This window comes from Vipera ursinii, assembly GCF_947247035.1.
Source record: "Vipera ursinii genome assembly, chromosome: Z".
Lineage (NCBI taxonomy): Eukaryota > Metazoa > Chordata > Lepidosauria > Squamata > Viperidae > Vipera > Vipera ursinii.
Window position 1 is genome coordinate 261,121 of NC_139517.1, and position 23,746 is coordinate 284,866.

The window sequence follows — 23,746 nt, forward strand, 5'->3', positions numbered from 1 at the left end:
CTAAGGCAGGCCAATGTTTTGCAGACCACAAAGGCTGCCCCCCTCCCAGGGAGGAGACCCCTGCCAGCCAACACAGGCTGGGCTCAGCCAATTCAGGGACCCTGAGAGACCTCAGGGGGGCTTCCAGCTGTTTCTCCCGGCCAGGAGCTGGGTTAGAGCGGAAGCCCCCCGCCTCGCCCTGGGCCCCTCCAGCTGCCCAGCCTTTCTGAGCACACCTTGGCCCCCCTGGGCTGCTTCCCAGCTTGTGCCCCAAGGCTGCAGGTGGCGGGGGATGGGCCAGTGGCCCTGATGACCACTTCCGGGCGCTCTGGAGTCACTGGTGGGAGAGAAGCCGCAGTGGGGACCTCGGGGGTCCTCGGAGGATTCCCTCCCACTGGTCTCATTCAGGAACCTCCCGGTGCCAGAAGGGGGCATGGCCATCACAGGGGTGGGGTGGGGGGTCCACCTCCAAGTCCTGATGCATCGTCAAGTAGGAACGTCTTGCGAGGGCGCATGAGTGGTGGGTCGGATCTTGGCCCACCGAGGTGGGGAACTCCATCTCCCCCCAGCGGAGTGTGACAGCCCGTCCTTTTCCTCCCTGGTGGGGCTCCGGGGGGGGTGTCCATTGCTAAAGTCCGTGCTTTGAAATGTCGGGTGGCCCATCAGGTGCCCCTCCCTTCCCTTCCGTCCTGGCACAAACCCGTTTCCGGCTCTTTCCAGGGGCAGCAGGTCCCCGGAGGTTCTGCAGCTCAACTTCCAGGCAGGCGACATCACGGTGCCTTCCCCCCCCAAACGCCTCCTGGGATGCTTCGCTTCTTCAGCCCCCTCCCCACCCCAGCCCTGCCCAGGGCAGCCTCAGATCCAGCGTGGCCCCGTCTGTGGCCCCGTCTGGCCCCTCGTCCCCGGCCCACCTGGCTGAGCCGGGCTGCCAGGGCCTTCCCGGCCGGTCCTGGGGCTGCTCTCACGCCCTTTGCACGTGTGGCACGGCTCCCTCCGGGCCCTGACCCAGCCTCTCCTTCCCTCAGCTCCACCTCTGCTCTGTGGCCGAGCCGGGCGCCGCTGAAGGGCTCCCCAGGCGGAGAGCACCCCCTGGGCCTGTGGGGCTGCCGGCCCCCATCGCTCTGCCTGGCTCTCCTGGCAGGTGTGCCAGAGCCACGGGGAGTGCTTGATTTCTATGCCACCCCTCCCGAGCACTCTGGCAGCTAAAAATCAGAAATGCTGCTCAGCCAACACACACACACACACACACACACACACACCAAATAAAATGATGAACTAAAACAGAGGCAGCGTCCAACTCCAGAGACTCCAGGGAGGGAAGCAGCCCGTTCCAGTCCAGGGGTGGGGGGGGGGAAGTGGCCATCAAAGTGCCATTTCTGAGGCCTGCTGGGCACTGTCTCCTACGCCCAGCTTGGCCAGCCCGATCAGCTGGGGGGGGGGTGAGAAGGAGGTGGTTACGCCAGGAAGGTCTGGAAGCCTCAAATGGGACTCAGTGGGCCTCGTTTGGTGCCCTGCTCCCACAAAGGGGGTCAAAAAGGGGTGGGTGGCCCGGAGAGACTGGCACTTGTCCAGCAAAGCCCCCTCCTGTCCAGGGCTCGGTCCGTGATCACAGCCCCATTTCCCCCAAATCCAGAGGTTCCGGCAGCCCCTTTTCCAGGGGCCATGGGTTCCAATTGGACCACCCCACTTGGGTTCCCTTCTGAGGGTCAGCCCTGACCCCCTGGCCCTCCCCCAGCCCCTCCCCCTGAAGAGTCCCAGCAGCCCTTCCAGATGCCTGGGGGGCCACCGGCCCTCTGCCCGCCAGTTCCCAGCCAGCCCAAGGAAGGCTGAGTGCCCTGCTGAGGGGCCCCCTCGGAGCCGCCCAGCTCGGCCCTCCCTTGCCCCCCCCTTAGTCACCCTCCTTATCTCGGCTGGAAGAGAGGGCGGAGGGCAGGGTGCAAAGGCCAGGCTGGTCCCGCCCGGAGGAGGCAAGAGGCTGGGAATGGGGGCTCTCGCTGGGGCTCCCCTGCGCCCCTGCCAGCTGCTGCTCCTCCTGGGGTTCCTCCTCCTCCTCCTCCTGGTCTACCTCTCCGGCTGGCACCTCCGTAAGTCTGGAACTGGGCGGGGGGTGGGGGGGGCTGGGCAGGGAGTGTCCAGGCTGCAGCTCACCCGCCCTGTGTGTCTCGTCCCGCAGCAAAGCTCTCTCTGGCTGCCTGTGTCCGAGGGGGGCATCGGTGCCCGTGGCCCGGGGAGACGCTGCCCAAGGAGGAGGAGGAAGAGGTGAGAGGAAGAGCAGGGCAGCTTTGATGGCCTTGTCAGTTCACGGGGGGGGGGCTGTATCTTCTTCCCCCTTGGCTGGGAGGGTGGCTAAAGTCCCTCTGGAGTCTTGCTGCAGTTGAGGGAACATCAGGCCCAATAATTGCGGGGTGGGAGGGCCAATTCGCCCTGGAATTTCCCCCCCCTCACTGCCGTTGAAATCCCACCAAGGTTGGATTAAAGTTGATGGACAGATGGTGGGAAATCCGAACTGCCCTCCATATGGAGGGTCAGCTGGAACAGGAAATGGCCCGGACGGTATTTGGGACTGTGGTTTCCCAACTGGTAAGTGGGGGGCGGGGGAGGAATGGAATTTAAAACCACAGGAAGGGGGGTTAAGTGATATGGATCTCTGAGGGGGAGCTTAATCCTTTCACTCCCGCACCGCCCCACCCACCCCCAGCACTTCCTTGTTTGTCTTCTTGCAGCCCGGCCCTGCGCCTGCACCTGCACCTGCGCCTGCGCCTGCCCAGACCCCAACACCCCCCCTCCCTCTCCAGGGCGAAGAGTTTGACATCAGGCACCTGCAAAGGTCTTTCTCAGCCAGCCTCTCCCCCCGGGGCGAAATCCTCCTCCAAGAATACCTGCAGGGATGGAGAGAGCTGCTCAAGTGAGGACGGCAAAGGGGGGGCGGCATTTACCTCTTGCACAACAACGGGGGTCCCGGGAGGTCTGGACCCAAAAGGCAGGACACGGGGAGAGCTGGAGAGCGCCCAAGGCCAGCGGCACCCTTTCTGCCAACTGCCCACCCCAAAAGTGGCTTCTCCCTCTGAGGGCGCCCGCAGAAGCCGCGCTGGATGCCAGGGGGCCTCCTTGGCCAAGGCAAGAGAGCCTCAGCAATCCGAACCTGGCTGGACACACACACACACACCACCACCACCAGCACCCCCGCTTTATCTCTGGCGTTCCTTCTTCTCATCTCCTTCCTGAAAGAGAAGGGGGCTGTCTGGGGGCCTTCCCTCTCGGCTCTCCCACTCCCATGGCTCCCTCCAGCTGTGTGCCTCAGCAGCATCCTTGGCCCACTCCGGCCAGGAGCCTGCCATCTGGGTTGAGAGTCGCCGGCCCCTCTTTCTCTGCAGGGCTGGCAGCACTGGGAGGGGAAGCCTGTGGACTTCAGCCGGCTGGGGGGGTGGGCGGAGGGGTGTCCCTAGCTGCAGCCACTGCTATCCTTTGCAGGTTCCTGGACGCGCTGGGCAGAGCGTTTGGGCTGATCTCCCGGGAGACGGAGTCCAAGATCAGCATCCTGCAGCGGCACCAGGAGGGGCCGCACGGCCTCCACTACCGCTCCCTGCAGTCTATGGTGGACTTTGAGCTGGCCTCCGGCTTGGTGGGCTTCCAGTCCTTGCCGGCCCATCAGCCTCCCTCGGGGTGCCGGACGCTGCTGCGCCTCCATCGCGCCCTGAAGTGGCTGGAGCTTTTCCTGCACAAACTGGGGACCAGCCAGAAGGACGAGAAATCTTCCCGGATGTGTGCGGAGGCCTACCAGGTGGCCCTCGCCCCGTATCACAGCTGGTGGGTGCAGCAGGCCGTCGCCCTGGCCTTCCTGGCTATGCCCTCCCGCCAGGAGCTCTACCACATCATCGCGCAGGAGAAGCCGGCCACTGGCGCCGTTGTCCTGACCACGGTGAAGAGCCTGGGCCGGGTCTACAACGTCACCCAGGACGTCTACTCTGCCCATGGGATGCTGGAGCTGCCCTAGGGACAGGCTGCCCCCCTGCCAGGACCGATGAGATCTGCTCTCCCGGGAAGAAAGTGGCTTGGAGGGGACTGTTCCTGCCCCATGGACCACCCAGACAGCAGCCTTTTGTGCCTGGGGGGACCCAACGGAAGACCGTTCTGGGGAGGGGGAGATGTTAATAAACGAACTTGGGAGAATTTACCCACCCAGGAACCGAGCACTAAGTATGCCTGGGCTGTGTGTGCAGGGAACCGAGCAGCGCTCTCTGACCCAGGCAGAGACACCCCTCTTGCCAGCTGGCTTTTCCTTGGGGTGTCTGTCTGGTTGCTGGACCGACTGGTTCTTGCAATCGCTACTTTCAACGTCCAACTTAGGTGCTGGGAGGCCTCCGGCATAGAGGGACGGGGTTGAGGTTGGAAGCAGGGTTCACACACCATATTCAGGCTTCAGCTTGAAATCGGATTTCAAGAGGGTCGACTTCAACCAGCTTAAAATAAAAGTAGGAAGGATTCCACAGGTGGAAACCCTCAAGAGAAAAATAGTTCAGAAGAATAGAATAGATAGAATAATAACTTTATTGTCACTTTAAACGTAATTGGCATACATTAAAATTTTTATTTTTATTATTTTTATTCCATTTATATCCCGCCCTTCTCCGAAGACTCAGGGCGGCTTACAGACTTAGCAGTAGCCTTCCTTCTATGTCTATGCCTGCTTATTAGGGCTTTCACACACACACACACACCCCAAGCGGCATTATTACAAAGTCAGCTTAATTGCCCCCAACAATCTGGGTCCTCATTTTACCTACCTGGGAAGGATGGAAGGCTGAGTCAACCTTGAGCCTGGTGGGACTCGAACCTGCACTAATTGCAGGCAGCTGGTGTTACTTAAGGAGGCATTAGCATTCAGCTCTCAATGGGTCACCGCCTCCGATATACACTACATAAATATGATGTAAATAAATACATACAGAATTATGCATATACCCACATATATACAGTCTAGTTCAGGTTATGTATACGTGTGCATGGCGAGAAAAGCGAATCTTGCGAGTTTACTAGGCGGATGGCCTAGGGAACAAAGCTATTAAAGAATCGGGTAGTCCTGGTATAAATACTTCAAAACCTCCTCCCAGATAACTGAGGCCCAAACAGAATTATTACTGAAGGGAGATGCCTGATAAGACCAGGCGGTTGCTGTGAAAAACAAACAAAAAGAACAATCATCAAAAACGGACAGATAACAAATGCAGCACATCAGGGAACAGGTAAGAAAAGGCTTCTTGGGGCACGTCCAGAAAGACCATCAAGGAAGCCCACCCACCACTGGTTAGAAAAGATGGCGAGAAAGCCAACCTGTGTAGTTCCTGTTCTGCTCCTCTTCTTTCACGAAAGGAACCGGCAGCCCCAACTTACCCAAAGTGGCTCTGCGGGGAGCAGACAAGACATTCAGGTCAAAAGGGACAGAATTAAGGGGGCAGATGTCGCCTCGGAACCACGGACTGAAACCTTTCAGAAACGCTGCAGCCAGGGGAAGCGCCAGAAGAAGACTGGAGCACAGACGACACGGCTCTAACAGGTAAGAAGAAACGGAGAGGCCCGGGGGGGGGGACTTCAGGCCAAACAGCCCGACTCAAATGCCAGACAAGGAAACCGCGCAGCGGGTCTGAAACCCGATGAATAGGGCGATTACCAGATTACCCAATCCAGCAAAACGTCACTCGGCGGTGGTGGGAAATGCCGGATTCCGCAATCAAGGGCAGGAGAAGCAGAGGGGAAAGAGGAGAGGGGCGGGGTGTGTGTGTGTGTGTGTGTCGCGGCGATCTCGGGCTGCGGCGGCTGCATGAACCGACGGACGCACCGGGACGGCTCCAGGCTGCCTCGGCAATGCCGGCTCTCCTGGAGGCCAGGCGGGAGGAGGAACCCGAAGGCGCTCGGGCAGATCCCCCACTCTTCCCGCACCGCTCAAGGCCTCCAGGCAAAGTCTGGGCAGCCGTGCGAGGCTCCCTAACCTGGGCGGGGGTTGGTGGTGGACTAGATGACCTCGGGGGTCCCTTGCACCCGAGGATTCCCTGGTTGCGCTGGGGATGCAGACAGCCGCCAGTTCTCGCGGCGGGGTTGCCTTTTAGAGGGCTTCTAATCCTGAATGGCAAACACACCGCCCACGGACAGTTTTGCGTGTCGCCGAACTCCGGACCGTTCCCACGTTACGCGAGACCCGCTCGCAGGGACGGCGCGGTCGGAACCGCAGGGAAGGCCTGGGCGACGACGCGCTTCCGCTGCTTCCGCGCAAGGAGCCTCCGGAAGTCTTAGGACCCGAGCCAAAAGGTGCCGCTCTGGATACCTCCAGAGACTCTATCGGCCAAAGAGATAGAAACGGCAGAGGCCAGAGCGGGAGGCGGGCCCGGCAGCCCGACCAAACGCACCAGCGCCGCCCAGAGGACCTGCCGGGCACCGCGCGGGCTCCCTCCGCTCGGCCTCTCTCCGGGCGGCGTGCCGTAAAGCGCCGTGCCGTAAAGCGTCGGCGTTTTTGCGCCAGTGTCGCGCTCGGCGGAAGATGGCGGCGGCGGCGATGGCGATGACTGGGCGGGCGGCGGGTCCGAGCCTGGGGCTGGCGGGCGGCTGCCCGGACTGGACCCACCAGGCGGAGAGCACCGGGGTGAGGGCGGGGGGGCGCGTCCTGCCCGGGGAGCCCCTTCCCAGCCGGGTCCCCCTCTGACCCTCCTCCTCCCCCCTCTGGCTCTCCCTAGACCACCATCATGGCCGTGGAGTTCGAGGGCGGCGTGGTCATCGGGGCGGACTCCCGCACCACCACCGGGTGAGTGGCCGGGCGGGGGCGCCGGGCGGGGGGGTCCCGGGCGGGGGGTCCCGGGCGGGGGTGACGGCTGTGCCGCCCGCAGGTCCTACATCGCCAACCGCGTCACGGACAAGCTGACCCAGATCCACGACCGCATCTTCTGCTGCCGCTCCGGCTCCGCCGCCGACACCCAGGCCATCGCCGACGCCGTCGCCTACCAGCTGGGCTTCCACAGGTGGGGCGGTGTGGGGGGGGCTCCGCGACGGGGGAGGCAGGACCACCCGGGGGAAGCCTCCCCCCCCCCGGTCTGGCCGAGGAGCCCCTGCCTGGGCGGGGAGGAACGTCCCGGGGATGGAAAGGGGCGCCGGGGCTGCCTGTGATCCTCCCTGCCTCTCCCTGCAGCATCGAGCTGGACCAGGAGCCCCTGGTGCACACGGCGGCCAACCTTTTCAAGGAGATGTGTTATCGGTACCGTGAGGACCTGACAGCCGGGATCCTGGTGGCCGGCTGGGACCGGCTCAAGGGTGGACAGGTGAGGGGCAGCGATGTGCTTCCTGGGCTCAGAGGGGGCTGAGCCTTGTGGGAGCCCGGTCCTTGCCTCTGCGTGTTGGATGCCCCCCCCTGCCTATCCGGAGGATGCCCTGTCTGGGTGGATGGGCGTTCGTCTGGACCCAGCTGCTGCCCTGGGATGACCCGGGGTGTATACTGGCAGACCAGCAGCCCTCCTGCTGCCCTGCAGAAGGTCTCTCTCAGCACCTTTCCTCCCACCCCCTCCAGGTGTATTCTGTCCCCATGGGGGGCATGATGGTTCGCCAGCCCTTTTCCATCGGGGGCTCTGGCAGTTCCTACATATACGGCTTTGTGGACGTTTCTTACAAGCCTGGAATGAGTAAGGAGGAGTGCCTGACTTTCACAGCCAATGGTAAGGAGCCCCCGACCCCAGCGCCAAAGGGGAGCCCCCTATTTCTGAGGAAGGGGGTGACTGCTTCTGCCTGCCTTCTCTCCTTGCAGCACTTGCCCTGGCCATGGATCGCGACGGCTCGAGTGGCGGGGTGATCCGTTTGGCTGCCATCACCAAGGACGGTGTGGAGCGCAAGGTCATTCTTGGCAACGAACTACCCCGGTTTTCCTCCGTCTGAGATGGGTGGGTGGGAGGCAGTGTTTCTCTTTCCCCCCCCCCCACATCCAGACCTGCTTCCATCTCTTGGGGATGGGAATGTATTTTGTCTTTGTGCGTTTTTGGTGGGTATTAAAGGCAGAAAGTCTCCATCGAGTGTGGTTGCTGGTTTCTCTTGGTCCTTGTGGTGGGGGGACATGGACAGAGAGGGGTGGTCACCTGTGACTTGCAGGGTAGGAATAGCAGTTCTTCTGCTACAGCTTCCTAGTGAGGTTAGTCTTCATTCTCCAGGGCAGAAAATGGCGTTTTTCATGCAAGGCATTAAGTCAGGAGCAGCCAAGCCCCTTCCAAGGGGTTAAAGGGGCTTAATCAGGCTCTGCCGTTCCTGTTTGGGGTATTTTGCAAAATCAGAAAATAGGCTTAATGGGGGGGGGGAAGGGTCAGGTGAATACTGCTTGCCTCTCTGGACTGCCAGCAGAGGGTGGGCCCCCTCCCCAGCCGGGCTCTGCATACTCCTCCTTGTGTTGCCCTGATTGCCGCCCAGCTGTGATTACATTGAGATGGGGGGACACACTCCTTGGGGTTCATGCAGCTCCACCCTGTTCTGGCAGAGACCAGGAGGTGAGGCCCAACGGCAGGAACCTTTCCCGGGAGGGGCTGTGTTTTCCACTGTTCCTGCAGCAGGAGGGGTGGGGGCTGGCTCTGCACCAGGTAGCCTTTTCCTTGGCAGCTCCGGATAGGAGTTGTTCCCTGTTCTCCCCCTCCCCCCCTTCCTTGAGAGCCAGAGTGCCTCCCCCTGAGCTTGGTTTGGGGGCCTTGCTGGTCTTGCTGCCAGGAGGGCTGGAGGAGACCCGCAAAAGCAATTCTCCCCTGGGGCGCAGTACAGAAAAAAGAGGCGGTCAGGGCAGTGCCTTTTATTCCTGGGAGGATCAGCTGGTGGAGTCCCTCTCGGAGTCGAGCTGGTGACGGAAGGAGACCCGGGCTTTGCCGCTGAAGTACGCCCGGCCGCTCTGCGGGTCACCCTCGCTGCTGGTGGACGGGGTGGACCTTGCACGGCCTGCCGCGACGTCGGGACCATCATCGGCAGAGGCTGCTGGGGGGGGGGCGGGAGAGAGAAGTGAAGGCTTGCCCCCCCCCCGCCGCCTCTGCTTGGCCGGCTGGAGGGAGGGCATCGCCCGGCCACCTTACTTTCCGGGCTCTCTCCCTGGCCCGTCTTGCCGGCCCGCCGCGACCGTCCGCGTCTCGCGCGTGGAAAGCAGCTGGGGAGCCTGGAGCCCATCCTGGAGGGTCCGGACGGAGAGGGAGGCGCCAGCGGGGCAGAAGAGGTCCGGGCGCTGCCGTTCCAAGCGGCCTCCTTCTTATCCCTTCCCGTTTGGGGCGAGGAGCGGAGGAGCCGAGACCTTGCAATTACAGGGAGAGGGCGGGCGGAGGGGGGGGCTGTCCCAGAGCGGCTGCGGCGCCAGGGAGGGGCATGGCCCCCGGAGAAGACGGGCCGCCCGCCCGCTCCCCGCCACCTGCGACCGAAGGGTGTTTATGTCTGGTTTCCCGCACGCGTGGCACAATTCGCGCGACCTTTGGGGCTGCTCCTAGCTCGGGTGGAGCCGGTCCGACCTGGCCGAAGACTTCCCAGCCGCCCCCTTCGGGGAACGGACGGGACGCCGCCGCCTCCCCCTTCGCCCGCTCCATCCCGGCGGTTTTGAAGGGAGCCAAAGGGGGAGCGGACCACAGCGCCCATCCTCCCCCGCCAGGGATCCCACCCACGGGGGTGGTGCCGAGCTGAGCAAGGCTGCATCCCCGGCGGGCGGAGGGACCCACCGACCCGAGCAGGAGATCCGGCCGAAGAGTCCCGGGCTCAGCGGATCCCCCGAGAAAGGGGCGGGAAAATCTCGCGCTCGGAAAGTTGAGGGCTGCCGCTCTCCGCCCGCGCCCCCACCCCCGGGCTGGGGCAAGGGGGGATTCGTTGGGCGATGCCTCCCGGGGGCGGGTGGGGAAACGGGGTCCCCTTCAAGAACGGCTGCCCGGAGGCCGAGGCTGCGGCGCAGGGCGCTCCTGCCAGCCCGGCCCCCGGCGGACCCACCCGGGACTAGTCGCGCACTCTCTCCAGTCGGCTGGCTTCTCGTGACTTTCTCTGTCGCCGAAGCGGCCCGGACCGAGAATTGCGAGCCGCCCGCCCAGCCGAGAGGGGCGGCGCTCTGCACATGCCCCGGGGCTCCTGCGTCAGCGGGGCGGCGCCGCGCTCTCTCCCAAAGCGAGAACGGCCCTCCTTCCCGGGACGGGAGCCCAGCCCTTTCCTCTCGGGCCCTTCCTTCCCTTTTTTGATTATCCCGGCGGGGCAGCTCCCTCCTCCGCTCCTCCCGCCGCTGCTTCGCGGACACGCCGTTCCCGCCGTCGGCAGGTAGTCCTTAGCGCCCCCTCCCCGCGCTCTCCGCCGCTGCGCCCCGGGCGGCGCGTCCCCGGTCCGCCCGCTGCGGCCAGAATCCCAGCTCCCTCCTGGCGGCGGCGGATGACTCGACCCCTCCGAGCCGCCCGCAGGACTCCGCTGCCGGGGGGGGGGGGTCGCCCCGCGGGGAGGCAGCGGGCAGGGCGGGCAGGGCGGGCGCGAGGGACGGGCAGACTCCCGGCTGGCCCCGCATTCGGCCGGGCAGAGGGAGAGGGCTGCGCTGAGCCGCGGGCAGAGGGCTAGACTGCCCGGGGCCATCCCTGCGCGCCCGCTGGCGCTGCGCCTCCCGAACTGATCCGGAGGAATCCCCGAGCCGCGTCTGAAGAAGCAACGTCCGTCCGCGCTCCCGGGTAGCTGAGCCGGCCGGGGGGCAGAACGGGCCGGGCTGCACCCCAGTTAGGCAAACCGAAGCGAGGCGGCTGCCTTTGTCTCAGCCTGTGCAAAGAGGGTGATGATTCAAGGTTTCCTGCCCGCCCAGAAACTTAAGGAAATCCCAGCTTAATTGCTCCTGGGTAGCCTTCCTGGCCTGCAGCAAGATCGTGCCAGGAACCCCAGGAGCGTCTCCGCACAAAGCACAGCAGAAGCGCCCTGGGAAGGTGGGGTGGCCTTTTTTCGACTTGCAGGCCGCCCTGCGGGTTCCTAGATTGTGCCAGAGTTTGCACTGAAGAGGTCAAGTGAAGTTCCCAAGGTCCTGGGGGGTGGGTAGAGTGCCCATAGCCCAACCCCAGCCAGTCCAGGGGGCGGCACACCATTCCCGTCAGGGAGGAGCTGCCCACGTGGGGCTGGGGGGGGTCCAGGTGAATGCAGCGGCTGCAAGAGCTAACTAGAGCTCCATCCAGCCAAGGCTGCCCTGGGGTCAGAGGTCAGTGTGTGTGTCCCTCCCTTGACCAGCCCTTCTGCCCAAAGTGTCTGCCTGCGGGAGGGGGGGGGCTTCAAGCAGCTGCCTTTTCTCCTCCGAAGGAGCCAGGCTTCGCAAGGCAAGAGGGGGGGCATTTGCTGCCTGGGGAGGGGCTTCCAGGCAGAGGATGACAATGGGGAGGCTTGCCTGGGCCCAGGACCACCTTCTTCCTTTCCAGGGCTGGCAGGCCACATCTGGCCCTGCTGGGGAGACCTTGGAAAGCCCAATGCAGCCGGGAGAGCCTGATGAGAACGACGCCCTCCGAGGCCCAGCGGCTGCAGGTCAGGCTGAGCCGGGCAGGCGGGTGGGGATTTGGGGGGGGGTGCCGCTGGCCCTCCACGGGGTCTCAGGCTGAGCTCCTCCTTCCTTCCCAGGTCAGCCATGCTCTTTCCCCATGGCGGTCTACGAGCCCAGGCCGCTGCACTCCCAGGCCCCCCTTTTCCTAGACGGGGTGCCCGTCGTGGCACGGGTGGACAGCACAGAGCGGTACACCTGGGGCTCTAAGGTGAGTGGGGGCTGTCGGACCCTTTACAGGCACCCACCTGCCAGCCTCGAACCCCCTGCAGCCCCCCCCTCAGGACCGGCCTCAGGCACAAAGCCCGGCACTTCCCCAGAGGTCCCCGTTTGACCAGCCAGTCGTCCTGTCCGGGAGCCTGGGCCTCTTCCTCACGGCCTCCTGTTGCGCCCAGCAGCCATGCGGGAAAGAGCTGACCGGGGGGGGGGGACTCGGGGTGTCCCTGGGGCAGCTGAGCCTGTTCGCCAGGAGGACTAGGAACTTGTCCTTGTCGGTAGAAGACTGAGAGATTAAGCGGCCTGGGAGAAAGGAGGGAATTTTGAGCAAACTGCCCGTTGGAAACACAGGCAGGTTTTTTTTGCCGTTTCACTTTGCCAAGACACGAACTGAGAAATAGTTACGTTTTGTGCAAGGAAATTCATCTTTACAGGCGGTCCTCGGCTTACGACCACAACTGAGCCCAAAATTTCTGTTGTTAAGTGGAACGTTTGTTAAGTGAGTTTTGCCCCATTTTGCAGCCTTTCTTGCTACAGTTGTTAAGTGAATCACCGCAGTTGTTACATTAGCCACACATTAGTTGCTAAGCTTCCCCCGTTGACTTTGCTTCTCTGAAGGTCACAAAAGGGGATCACGTGACACACCCCCAGCACACGGCAACCGTCGTAAGTATGAGTCGGTTGCCAAATGCCTGAATTTTGATCACGTGACCGGGGGGGGGAACGCTGCAAGGGTCGTAAGCGTGAAAAAGGGTCAGTGCCGTCGTAACTCTGAACGGTCACTAAACGAACTGTTGTAAGTCAAGGACGGCCTGCATTGTGCATGACAGACTGAGAAACAGTTGATTGACATTCCACGTTGGGTAAACTGGAGTCCCAAATCATTTTGCTCCTGAGAAGGCCCTAAGGGGCTCTCCGCCAAGGCAGTTGTTGGCCCAGTCTGCAAGCTTCCCAGAATTCCCGGCCAGTGCGAGCAAACGCCCAGGAATTCTGGGTGGGGCTCTCGGTCGGGAGGGGGGGCGGGGCAGCTGAATGCAGGTTGCTTTGAAGCAGAGAGGTGACAGAGGAAGTTTCCCTCAACTGCAAGCCAAAGTGGGGCCAAGAAGGCAGGTGTTTATTTTCCAGTTGCAGGATATAATTATTGCTCTACTAAACAGCTGCGAGGGAGACAGGAGCCCAGCTGCCACTCAGGGCGGGAGGGATTCAGCCCGACAGCCAGGGGAGGGAAGGGGAGGCTCCGTTTCAGCCCCTTCCCTCCATCCCTCAGCAAAACCCCAAAGCCAGAGGGCCCCTCTCTTAAACTCAACCCTGGGTCCCTCGAGAGGGGCCCCCTGGCACCCCTCCCTCCAGAACAAAGCAGCCCAACGGCCCCTGCCCAGTGCTGCACAGGGCACCCCTGCTGGTGACACCCCAGGGCTAACGGGGGGGAAGGGAGGTTGGTGCAAGAAGGCCTTGGTGGTCCCTGTCCAGCTCTCCTCCCCCCCCCCCGCAGGTGCGGCCCAGCACCGTCTACGCCTTGCAGCTCAGCCACGGCCAGTTCACCTGGAGCATGAAGAAGCTCTTCCGGCACTTCCAGGAGCTCCACAGGGACCTGATGAAGCACCGCCTGCTCCTCAGCCTGCTCCCGCTGCCCCGGTGAGATTCAGGGGCTGCCGTAGCCAGGCGGGGCCTCCTACAAGAGGAGCTGAGCAGGCAGCAAGCCAGAGGTGTCCAGCCTTGGCCACGTTAAGCCCCCATGGTGGCTGGGGACTTCTGGGAGCTGAAGTCCACAGTTCTTAACGTGGCCAAGGTTGGACATCCCTGTTGTAAACCTTGGATTGGTGCCAACGTGGTTTCTTTTCCGTTGATTGCCAGCCTGCCATGGTGCCTGGCCAAGGTCAGGTCCTCTGGCATCCTTTGGCTGATTTTGGTGCCATCTAGGCACAGCCTTCTACCCGACACTCCTTCAGGCATGTGAGCATTTGTAGAGATGGGAGTTGTGGTGCTTGAAGGGTCCCAGTTCAGAGGGACTTTGGGATCAGCTATGTACCAAATTTGAATCTCCGTCTCTGTCTCTCTCGTTCTGTCTCTCTCTCTCTCTCTCTCTCTCTCTCTCTGTGTCTCTCAGTTGGCTGGTTGACAGAACTGTCCTGCTGTTCTCTGCACAATCCGTCTTTCTCTTTTGTGCAACTTTCTTCTTTCCCTGTGCAGCTGCACACATGATCCTTCATGTGATCACAAGCAGATCCTACTTGCACCCCCAGCCTGGTACAGGAATCCAGCCCTTGGCAGGAATAGGATAAATTGCTTTACATGATTATCAGCAGAATTTGCCAGCAGTTTTACAAGCCATGAACAGCCTTCACCCAGGCAATCCTTTTTTCATTGTTACTTTTTCACAATTTTTAACTCTTTGGTATCTTGAATTAATAGATTTATTCCCCTTAAGCACTCTTGAATTGATAAATCACGAGGTATTGATAGTGATTTAGGAATCAATGTCTGTTCAAAAGTCCAGGGGATGAAAATGAGTGGGAGGGTAGCAAGGGGGCCCCCTTGTTTCCGTGGGCAGGGAGTTCCACAGGTTAACAGGCGCCTTGTACCCCTGCCTAACTTGTTTCCAGGAATGGGGGGTAATGAGGGGGGCCCTTCTCCCCACAGAGGAGAAGCTCCCCAGCTCCCATCATTCTTCGGACTTTCCTGTTTCGTTGTTGTTCATGTCTGGGGCTGAGTCGTTGGCCTTCAAGCTGAGTTCACACACATAAATGTAACCCGCTTGCTGAATCTGTTCTGTTTATCCTGTCCCTTCACCCAAATGGCCACACACACTCACACACACACAGAGAGAGAGAGAGAAAGAGAGAGAGAGAGAGAGAGAGAGAGAGAGAGAGAGAGAGAGAGAGAGAGAGAGAGAGAGAGAGAGAGAGAGGCGCCTTGCGTAGGCAACCTCCGATTCTTTATCAGCCTTGCTTAAAGGTATGGCCAAACTCCCCCATGGCCCCCTCCTTCCCATTTGTCTTTTGAGGAGACCCACCGGCCCTCAAAGGCCACTCCAGGGAGCTGCTGGCACTTCACTCCCGGGGGCGCTCCAACTCCCAAGCCTGGCTCAGCTCTGCCTTGGCCTCAGCCCCCCCCCATTTGGCAAGGGGAGCCTGTTCCCAGCTTTTTTGGGGGGGGCTCTGCCAGGGTTCTCCCCCTGGGCAGGGAGAGGCTGGGCTGGTGAGATTTTCTCCCCGCAGATTCGTCCTGCAGGGCTCGTGGCCAGTCGGAAACTCCCTGGAGCTGCCCGCCTTGCCACACGGGGGTGGCGAGGTCTCCCGGCGCCCGTCCAGCAAGCAGGTGAGGCAGCAGAGAGCTGGGTCGGCACAGCTGCCCCCCGCTCAGCCCCAGGGAAGTGCAGAAGGACCTCTTGGCCGCCTCCCGTGATGGGGAGGACGCTGCCGGTGGGAAAGGAAGCCGGGGATGAGTGGGGTATCCAGGTATCTGGGGAGGGGGTGGCAGTTGCTGACAGGGTGGGGGAGAGCCGAGAGCCCCCTGCAGCCCTCCTCTCGGCTCCTCCTTCCCCACAGAAACAGCTGGAAGGTTACCTGAACACCTTGCTAGAGATGAGTGCTTACCGGGACTACCATGCCATGGTACGGCCCCTCCCCCTCCCTAGGCTCAGGGGCGGGTGGCCGGTGGCGGGGCCTGGCCTGGCCTTCCAGGGTACCCTCTGCTCCTTGCTCCACAGGCGGAGTTCCTGGACGTCAGCCGGCTCTCCTTCCTTCCGGAACTCGGGCCCAAAGGCTTGTGAGCAAGACCTCTGCCCTTTCGCATGGGTGGGGTGGGGGGCTGGGCCAAGGGCTGATGCCTGACCTGCGCCTCCTCCTCCCCCCCTCCAGAGAAGGCATGATCCTGAAGCGGTCCGGGGGCCACCGCATCCAGGGGCTGAACTGTGCCGGGCATCACCAGATCTGCTATCGCTGGTCCAAGAGGTCAATCCCAGGTGCCATAGGGGGAGGGACGGGGGGGGAGTTTGCTTTTACTTTAGCCCCTCCCCCCTCCCTCTGCAGGTGGCTGGTGGTGAAGGAGGCCTTCCTGCTCTACCTGAAGCCGGAGTCGGGCGAGATCTCCTGTGTGCTGCTCTTCGACCCGGCCTTCAGGGTCCAAGTGGGCAAGAAACCCACAGAGACCAAGTACGGGGTCCGTGTGGACAACAGCTGCAGGTCTGTCTGAGGGGGATACGGGGGGGCAGAGCACAGGACCGCTCACCTGGGCCTTTCAGCCGGATGCAGCCCACATTTGAGCGGAGGCCCGAGGGGGGCAGCCGGGGGGCACACGGCCTGCTCCCCTCCCTCCAGGTGGGTGCCTCACCCGACCAGCCGGTGGGTCTCTTTCTGCCCTGAGAGGCGGGCAGAGGCGAGGGCAGGCAGCCCGGGGCCCCCGCAGCCCAGAGCGCCCGTTGGCAGCCGCTGGGAGAGGTCTGTGCCCCTCCCGTCCCGCAGGTCCCTCGTCCTGAAGTGCAGCAGCTACCGGCAGGCCCGCTGGTGGGGGCAGCAGATCACGGAGCTGGCCGCCAGCAAAGGCCAGGAGCACCTACGGTACCACCGCCACGAGGGGTTTGCGCCTGTCCGCGAGGGGACCCCCGCCCGCTGGTGAGCAGAGACCCCCGCCTGCTGCTGCTCAAGGAGCCGGGGGCAACCGGGGCTGGGGCTGGCCCACTCTCACCGTGTGCTCTGCCTCGGCAGGTTCCTCAACGGAGAGGGATATTTTGCGGCCGTGGCGGATGCGCTGGTGCAGGCCCGGGAGGAGATCTTCATCACGGACTGGTGGTAAGCCTGGCGTGGCCCCGCTTGGCACAAAGGGGTCCGGCCGGCTTGCTGTGGGGCCCCCCTCTCCCTGGTGGGGAGGCCGGGGCATCTGGCAGCCAGCAGAGCCCAGTCCCTGCTGCTGGTGAGCAGGGGGGGCTTCAGCCCAGGAGCCTTGCCCAGACCGGAAGGGCTACCAGGGACGGGGGAGATTGCGTCTCCAGGAGGAAGTTGCCAGCAGCCAGTTCTGCGGGGGGGGGGGAGAGAGGGGAGCAGGTCTCCCCTGAAAGTCAGCGGCCCCCACCAAGCCCTCTTCCTGCCCCCCCACGAGAAAGCATTCCCTCCCCCCTTTCCAGGCTCAGCCCCGAGATCTACATGAAGCGCCCTGCTCAGTCGGACAAGTGGAGGCTGGACCTCATCCTGAAGCACAAAGCGGTGAGTGGCCCCCGCAGGCCGGAGGGGGGGGGCTGGCTGGCTTCCCTGGCCAGCAGGTGACCCTGCCCTGAATGGCCCCCCTTTCAGGAACAGGGGGTGCGTGTCTGCGTCCTGCTCTTCAAGGAGGTGGGCCTGGCCCTGGGGCTCAACAGCGACTACAGCAAGAGGGTCCTGATGCTGCTGCACCCCAACATCAAGGTAAGTGCGCCCCCTCCATCGGGCAGTCCCGGAATTTGGGTGGGGGGCTGCACCTTTCTCATCCCTCTCCCCAGTTCCTGGGCCCTAACAACCCTCCCCCACCCGGCCTCCTGCTTCAGCCACCTCCTGTCTGGCATCCGGAACAAGCAGGACGTGGGCGGGGGACCCTTTTCTGAGCTCTGGAGAGACCCCCGTCCCCTCGCTGTGGGATCCCCCGGCTTCCTCTCCCTGCCAGGTGATGCGCCATCCGGACCACGTCTCCTCCATCGTCTTCCTGTGGGCTCACCACGAGAAGCTGGTGGTGGTGGACCAGTCTGTGGCTTTCCTGGGAGGGCTGGATCTGGCCTACGGGCGCTGGGACACCTCCGAGTACCGCCTGACGGACCTGGAGGGTGAGAACATCCAGGGTGCCAAGGTGAGCTGGTGCCTGAGCTGCCCCAGAAGCCGCCTCCTGGCTCTGCTGCTCCTTCCTTCCTTCCTTCCTTCCTCCCTCCCTCCCTCCCTCCCTCCCTCCCTCCCTCCCTCCCTTCCTTCCTTCCCTCCCTCCCTCCCTCCCTCCCTCCCTCCCTCCCTTCCTTTTATTCCTCCCTCCCTCCCTCCCTTCCTTCCCCGCAGCTCGGGTGGCTGCCCCTGGGGTGACTGTCTCCCCTCCTCTGTCTGCTCTGACCTGCTCTCTCTTCTCCCCTCTGCTGCTGGCCCCCGGCCCCTCCCCCGCCAGGCCTCCCCCTGACCCTCTCTTTCACTCAGGGGGGGGCCCTCCCTTCAGGGCCGGGAGAGGAGGCACCCGTGGACCTGGCCACCAACCGGCTGCTCTGGCTGGGCAAGGACTACGGCAACCTCATTGCCAAGGACTGGATAAAGCTGGACAGGCCCTTTGAAGGTGCGGGGTGGACAAGGACGGGCAGCCCGAGAGCCCTTGGGTTGCGGGTGCGATTTGCTTTGCCTGAGAGCTTGCGGTCCTGATGCTGCCCCAGCCCCCCCCCCCCACGAGGGGCAAACATACCCTCACTCGATGCTGCCGTGCGCATGCTGCGCAGAAGTGTTCTAGCCTGCCCCCCCCCCCCCCCGCTCAGAGGAGCCTGTCTGAACCTCCCCAGCCAGTGGCAGTCCAGCTGCCAAGGGCAGCCCACGAAGCCCCTCCCAGGTTCAGACCAGAACCACCTTCCTCCCCTCGCCACGGGGGGTGGGCTGCCTGTTGGAGGGAGGCTGGCCTGTGCTGGGGGAATCTGCCCCCCCCCCCCCCCCGCTGCGCAGTGACCTCACCTCCTGCTCTGGTCCAGATTTCATTGATAGATTCCAGACCCCTCGGATGCCGTGGCGGGATGTGGGGGTGGCCGTTCATGGCGTGGCCGCACGGGACGTGGCCAGGCACTTTATCCAGCGCTGGAACTTCACCAAGGTGGGTGGGCAGCGGGGCTGTGGGCAGCCTGGCGGGGGAGTCAGAGCTGGGTTTGGCCCGGCCCAACAGCTGCAAGCACAGTTCAGCTCTGACACTCAACTGGGTAGAATTTTCCAGCTGTTTGGGAAACAATTAACAAAAAAAGAAAGTAGGTTTTCAGTAACAGTGATTGTTAGTAATCAGTAACTGAAGCCAAATAACCGTAAAAATATCACTAAAGAAGCACACTTGATGATACTGATAGTGGGGGGGGGAGATTGCCCCCCCCTTCGGTCCTGGCTAAAGAAATTGGTAGAATTTTTTTTTAATTTTAATTCCATTTATATCCCGCCCTTCTCCAAAGACTCAGGGAGGCTTACAAGCTTAGCAGTAGCCTTCATTCTATGTATATGCCTGCTTATTAGGGCTTTCACACACCCCCAAGTGGCATTATTACAAAGTCAGCTTAATTGCCCCCAACAATCTGGGTCCTCATTTTACCGACCTAAGAATCCGAAGGTTCTTAAACGCTGAAGGTTAAATCTTCCTGGAGGGTCCTTGTAGGATACCCCCAACGTGGTTCTTGGCCAAACAAGACTCAAGGAGCTGGAAGGGACCTTGTGGGACCCCTGGTCTCCCCCCCTTGCAGAGCATTTCTTTGGGAAGTCCCCAGAGGAAAACAGGAGTCCCCACTTCACGTGGCAGCCAGCAGCAGACGGCTTGGCTTGCAGAGCTGGAAAAGTCCTCCTAATGTTTACGTTTAGTTTTGGACGTCCCTGCCCGCATTCCCCGACACATAAGAGCCGCTCTTCAGGGCCAAGGGAGCTGGGGGGGGTCTACCCCATTGAAAATTAAAGATGGCAGATCCCCAAACTACTGCATCCACCCCATGGCTTTGATGGTCAGCCCCCCCACTCCTGCGCAGCTTCAATTAAACCGGGAGCAGCAGCCTGAGGAAGATTAAGCCCACCCACCCCCTGGCTCTCCAACTCCCCCCTCCTCTTCTGGTTCCCGGGGGAGGGCAGTGAGTTGTCTCCTGCCAGGCTGATCGCAGAGCTGTTGGGGGCAGGGAGCGCCCCGTGCCCAATTTTGTCTCATCTCTTGCTTAATAAGTTTGTCGCGTGGCTTAGGAATGCCTTCCATCCTTCAGCTGCATGGCTGGCGTGGGCTCTTTATTGATAGCTGTCAATATCCATTTCCTGACTTGTCACTACTCAGAGAACGATTAAACATTAGAGATTGGCTTGGAGGCGCATGTGAGCGGTTGCATCCCTGCACGTTCGCCCTATTTTTTGCATGCTGAACAAGCAGCTGAGAAAAGGGGCTGGGGATCTGGGGCCGCTGACCCCCGTTTCTACTCCTCAGACCATCAAGGCGAAGTACAAAGGCTCAGAGTACCCCTACCTGCTGCCCAAGTCCCCCCACGTCCCCCCAAGGCTCCCCTTTCTCGTGCCCGGTGCCCAGGTGGCCGACGTCCAGGTGAGGGAGCGGGGTCAGGCCGGTGGCTGGGAAGGGGCAGGTTTTGGGGGCTTCTGAGGGGGCCACATCGGGGGCCTTGCTTGAGAACAAGTGGCACCACTCAGGGGTCTGGCTGAAGAGGCTACTTCTGCACACACACCGCCGCCCCTTCTGGCTTTTGGTGCTCAAAAGGTCAGGACCTTTTGAAGGGGAAGCAGGGGAGCCCCCAGCCCCAGCATATCCAAGGGCTACCAGGTGACGGGGGGGCAGTGGGTGGGCTCAGAGTCCCAGCCCACCCCTTTTGACCCAGAAAACCGCTGGCTGCGCCCTCAGGTGCTGCGCTCCGTGGACCGATGGTCGGCCGGCCTGCAGGAATGCTCCATCTACAACGCCTACCTGGAGGCCATCAGGAGCAGCCAGCATTACCTGTACATCGAGGTAGGACAGAGGAGGAGGGCCAGGCAGCTCGAGTCAGAGGAGTCTCCCGAGGCCTTTGGGGAACAGCACAAACCAGAAAGCGGGGAGCCCCCCCCGTTCGCCTTTGCCAAGGGAGCCCTCTGTCCTTTCCCCTGGCAGAACCAGTTCTTCATCAGCTGCACAGACGGGCGCTCGGTGCTCAACACCGTAGGAGACGCGGTTGTGCATCGGATCCTGCTTGCCCACAGGTGGGTTTGGCAAATTGGGGGGGGGGAGGCTAACACATCCAGTTTTCAAGAGATATGCCGTGTATCTTGTGGAGGGAGCCTCTTTGCACATGCTCAGACTGCTATGATCATCTGGAAAAGTACTGCCAGGTTCTTGTGCAGAGAAACCAGACAGAAAAGCAGGGCAGACAAGCTAATTAACACTTAATGGCAAGTTACCTTAACAGAATCTGGCAAGTAGGGAAGCACTTCTCCTGCCCCACCCCCCTCCCCTTTGCAGCCTGGCCACCAGGGAAGCCCCTCTTGCTGCGGGCTCAGCTGCCTTTTGCCCCACCACTCCCTTGGCGGCATCCAGCCGCCCCCCCCCCCTGCCGAGGCCGTGTCCCCCTGCCGCTCCAGGGCCCCAGGAGCCCAGACGGCGGCGCCCTAGATCGGCCTCCTGAAGCGGGCCTGGCAGTTCCTGTTTCGACCCTGCTGCCTTGGAGAGCCCCCCACCCTGCCCCCCAGCAGGCAAAGGGGGGGGGTGCTTGGCTGTTGAGGTGGTTGCAGAACAGCTGGGCTGCCTTCAGTTCCTGCTGCTCTGTGTCCAGGATGAGAGAGAAGACCCAAGGCCGGCAGCCCTGAGAGGGAGAGCCGGGCTAGGAGCCGTGTCAGCCCCTTTTCTTTTGAGGGGGGGGCAGAAGGCTTTGTGAGCTGCAGAGGCCCCCAGGGAGCCACGGTGGTGAACTGGCACTTGCAAGCATCGAGCTGCACCTGCGTAACTAACCTCTCTTTGCCCACTAGTTCTCCCTTATTTATTATTTCCCATCTTTATTTTTACAAATCTCAAGATGGCGAACACATCTTCCTTCCCCCCCCCCCCCACAACAGCCCCGTGAGGTGGGCCGGGCCGAGAATGACTGGCCCAAGGTCACCCAGCCAGCTTCCATGCCCAAGGGGGAACTGGAGCCCACCGTCTCCCGCTTTCTAGCCCGGTGCCTTCACGAGACCAAACCGGCTCTCAGTGTGAACCCACCAGGAGCCCACCCACCCCGTTTCCCCCCCATCCCTGCTCAGAAAAGCCTCTGAATCAAAGGCCTCAGTTGAAAAGAGGCCATTTTCTCAGTGCCAAGAGTGCTGCGGGAACCACACGGGGGAGAGTTGGGGGCAGGGAGAAACGTCCCCCGTTGTCCTATCATCTGACGCCCGGGTGGGGGGTCTCCCCACTGCAGTGAGAAGAAGCAGTTCAGGGTGTACGTGCTGTTGCCCCTCTTGCCTGGCTTCGAGGGGGACATCGCGCAGGGAGGCAGCAACTCCACCCAAGCCATTCTTCACTACACCTACCGGTGAGTTTGGCCCTGGGGCCGGAGAGCCGGCTGCCCACTGTGGCTGGCCGAGGGGAGGGAGGGAGGGAGAGGAGCACTCAGATGCCCTTTCCGCTTTGCAGGACTCTCTGCCGTGGGGAGTCGTCCATCCTTAGTCGCCTCCAGGCAGTCAGTGAGTACTGGGGGGGGGAGGAAGGGCCGGAGCAAAGTTCACCCTCCAGCCCCTCATGACCGCCACCCCAGGAGTGAGGCCTGGGTCTCTGCTGGGGGAGGTGAAGAGTCTCCCTGCCTTGATAGATGGGGGGGCCCTCAAGGCTGATGTCTCCCTTCTTCTCTCCCTCCCACTTCAAAAGTGGGGGAGGGCTGGAGGGACTACATCTCTTTCTGCGGCCTTCGGACCCATGGGGAGCTGCGGGGCACCCTTCTCACAGAGCTGGTCTACATCCACAGCAAGATGCTCATTGCGGATGACCGGCTCGTCATCATTGGTGAGTGGGGAGGCTTGGGGGGGGGGCAGGGACACCCAAGCCCCAGGGTTCACTTCACAGCCTTCCGCCCAAAGGTTCTGCCAACATCAACGACCGCAGCCTGCTGGGGAAGCGCGACAGTGAGCTGGCCGTGCTGGTGGAGGACACTGAGCTGGTGCCGTCCACCATGGGTGGTCAGGAGTACGCGGCAGGGAAGTTCACGCTGAGCCTGCGCCTCGAGTGCTTCAGGTGAGTGCTGCGGGGGCAGAAAGGGCAACCCCCCCCTTTGCCCCCCAAAACCCAGAGCCCAGAGATGGGGGTGTGTGGATGGGGCAGAAGAGAGCCCGCGGGGGCCACAGGCAGCTGACGGGGGGGGGGCGGTAGATGCCAGGCAGCGGGATCCTTGCCCTCCAGCTGCCCCCACCCAGGTAGCCCAGGGCGGGGGGGGGAGTCCTGTTCTCTGCCGGTGCATTTTGCCCAGCCAGCTGCCAAAAGAACCCCCTTTCCTGTTGCCCGGCCGGAAGACAGAGCTGGGGACCCCCTGAGATCCCCAGCCTTGAAAACTCCCTGGCAGGTGCATCTTGGGGGTGGCTCCAGAGGACGATGTTGACATTCAAGATCCCATCAGCGACCGCTTCTTCTCTGGCATCTGGTGTGCCCGAGCCTTAGCCAATACCAGTATTTATGAGGAGGTAGGTGCCTAGGATCTGGGGTGGATGGATGCCACTTGGATCCTTCTTACTCCGATTTGCAAATCAGTCTCCAGCCCTGTGGATTTGGGGGTGGGGATACCATGCAGAGGTTTCAGCTCCCTGCCTGCCTGCGTGAGAGAGAGGCGGAGGGGGGGGGCACCGGGGTCCCCTTCTTTCCGGCCGGGGCGCTGACCCCGCTCCCCCTCCACCCCGCCCCGCGCAGGTCTTCCGCTGCCTCCCCACCGACGCCGTGAAGTCGCAGCGGGCGCTGCGCGAGCACGTGGCGCTGGAGAGCCTGGCCTCGCTCCACCCGGCCCGGGCGCGGGAGCGGCTGCGGGCGCTGCGGGGGCTCCTGGTGGGCTTCCCGCTGGAGTTCCTGGCCGAGGAGCACCTCCTGCCGCCCCTCAACTGCAAGGAGGGCATGGTCCCCACCGAGGTGTGGACGTGAGCGCGGGGACGCCGCTTGGAAGGGGGCTCGGCCCGGCTGCCTGGGCGGGGCCGCGCGGGGACCGGGGGCCGCGGCTGCCGGGTCGAGGGGGGGTCGCGCACTCTTCAATCGCCGGCTGCGGTTTTTCTGCATTTCCGCACGTTCAATAAACACGCATTCCGCCTGCGCGTCCTTGTCCCGCGTCTGCTTTCCTGGGGGGGTGATATATGGGGGGGGAATGTGGGCCGCCGCGCCTCTTCC

General features: G+C 62.4%; 4 protein-coding genes across 10 annotated transcripts in view; 3 read left to right on the plus strand and 1 right to left on the minus strand.

Annotated features, from left to right (window-relative positions):
- Nucleotides 1-8,018, plus strand: part of PSMB6 (proteasome 20S subunit beta 6) — a 48,708-nt gene extending 40,690 nt beyond the window's left edge. The window contains exons 2-7 of the mRNA XM_083377893.1: nt 6,514-6,613; nt 6,705-6,772; nt 6,855-6,986; nt 7,154-7,283; nt 7,529-7,673; nt 7,763-8,018. Coding sequence (XP_083234019.1) covers nt 6,527-6,613; nt 6,705-6,772; nt 6,855-6,986; nt 7,154-7,283; nt 7,529-7,673; nt 7,763-7,890 — 690 coding nt within the window. The 5' untranslated portion in view covers nt 6,514-6,526 and the 3' untranslated portion in view covers nt 7,891-8,018. The remainder of the gene's footprint in view (nt 1-6,513; nt 6,614-6,704; nt 6,773-6,854; nt 6,987-7,153; nt 7,284-7,528; nt 7,674-7,762) is intronic.
- Nucleotides 1,961-3,973, plus strand: GLTPD2 (glycolipid transfer protein domain containing 2; the record flags this gene model as incomplete). The annotated part of the gene is made up of 4 exons (XM_083378738.1): nt 1,961-2,063; nt 2,153-2,238; nt 2,727-2,884; nt 3,451-3,973. 4 exons carry the CDS (start codon nt 1,961-1,963, stop codon nt 3,971-3,973), a joined length of 870 nt encoding a protein of 289 aa, XP_083234864.1.
- Nucleotides 8,019-8,781: 763 nt separating the features above from the next.
- On the minus strand, nt 8,782-9,267 carry LOC310649734 (uncharacterized protein C17orf114 homolog). The gene is made up of 2 exons (XM_083378455.1): nt 9,057-9,267; nt 8,782-8,958 (listed from the first exon to the last, which is right to left on the minus strand). The coding sequence occupies exons 1-2, from the start codon at nt 9,145-9,147 to the stop codon at nt 8,798-8,800; spliced, it is 252 nt and encodes an 83-aa protein (XP_083234581.1). The 5' UTR covers nt 9,148-9,267; the 3' UTR covers nt 8,782-8,797.
- An 866-nt stretch (nt 9,268-10,133) lies between these two features.
- PLD2 (phospholipase D2) lies at nt 10,134-23,664 on the plus strand. Of its 7 annotated transcripts, none has more exons than XM_083378450.1 (25): nt 10,134-10,263; nt 11,385-11,487; nt 11,581-11,711; nt 13,209-13,351; nt 14,935-15,034; nt 15,265-15,330; nt 15,426-15,484; nt 15,577-15,669; nt 15,748-15,900; nt 16,180-16,329; nt 16,423-16,506; nt 16,839-16,917; nt 17,005-17,115; nt 17,351-17,530; nt 17,863-17,995; nt 18,396-18,514; nt 19,859-19,972; nt 20,285-20,389; nt 20,528-20,616; nt 21,807-21,920; nt 22,022-22,071; nt 22,253-22,387; nt 22,462-22,615; nt 22,941-23,058; nt 23,282-23,664. In XM_083378450.1, the coding sequence occupies exons 2-25, from the start codon at nt 11,433-11,435 to the stop codon at nt 23,504-23,506; spliced, it is 2,760 nt and encodes a 919-aa protein (XP_083234576.1). In that variant the 5' UTR covers nt 10,134-10,263; nt 11,385-11,432; the 3' UTR covers nt 23,507-23,664. The 7 variants fall into 7 exon arrangements, 5 of the variants coding, with proteins under 5 accessions (XP_083234576.1, XP_083234579.1, XP_083234577.1 ...); XM_083378451.1 differs by lacking the exon at nt 10,134-10,263 and adding an exon at nt 10,549-10,658; XM_083378453.1 differs by lacking the exon at nt 16,180-16,329.
- The last annotated feature ends 82 nt before the right edge of the window (nt 23,665-23,746 follow it).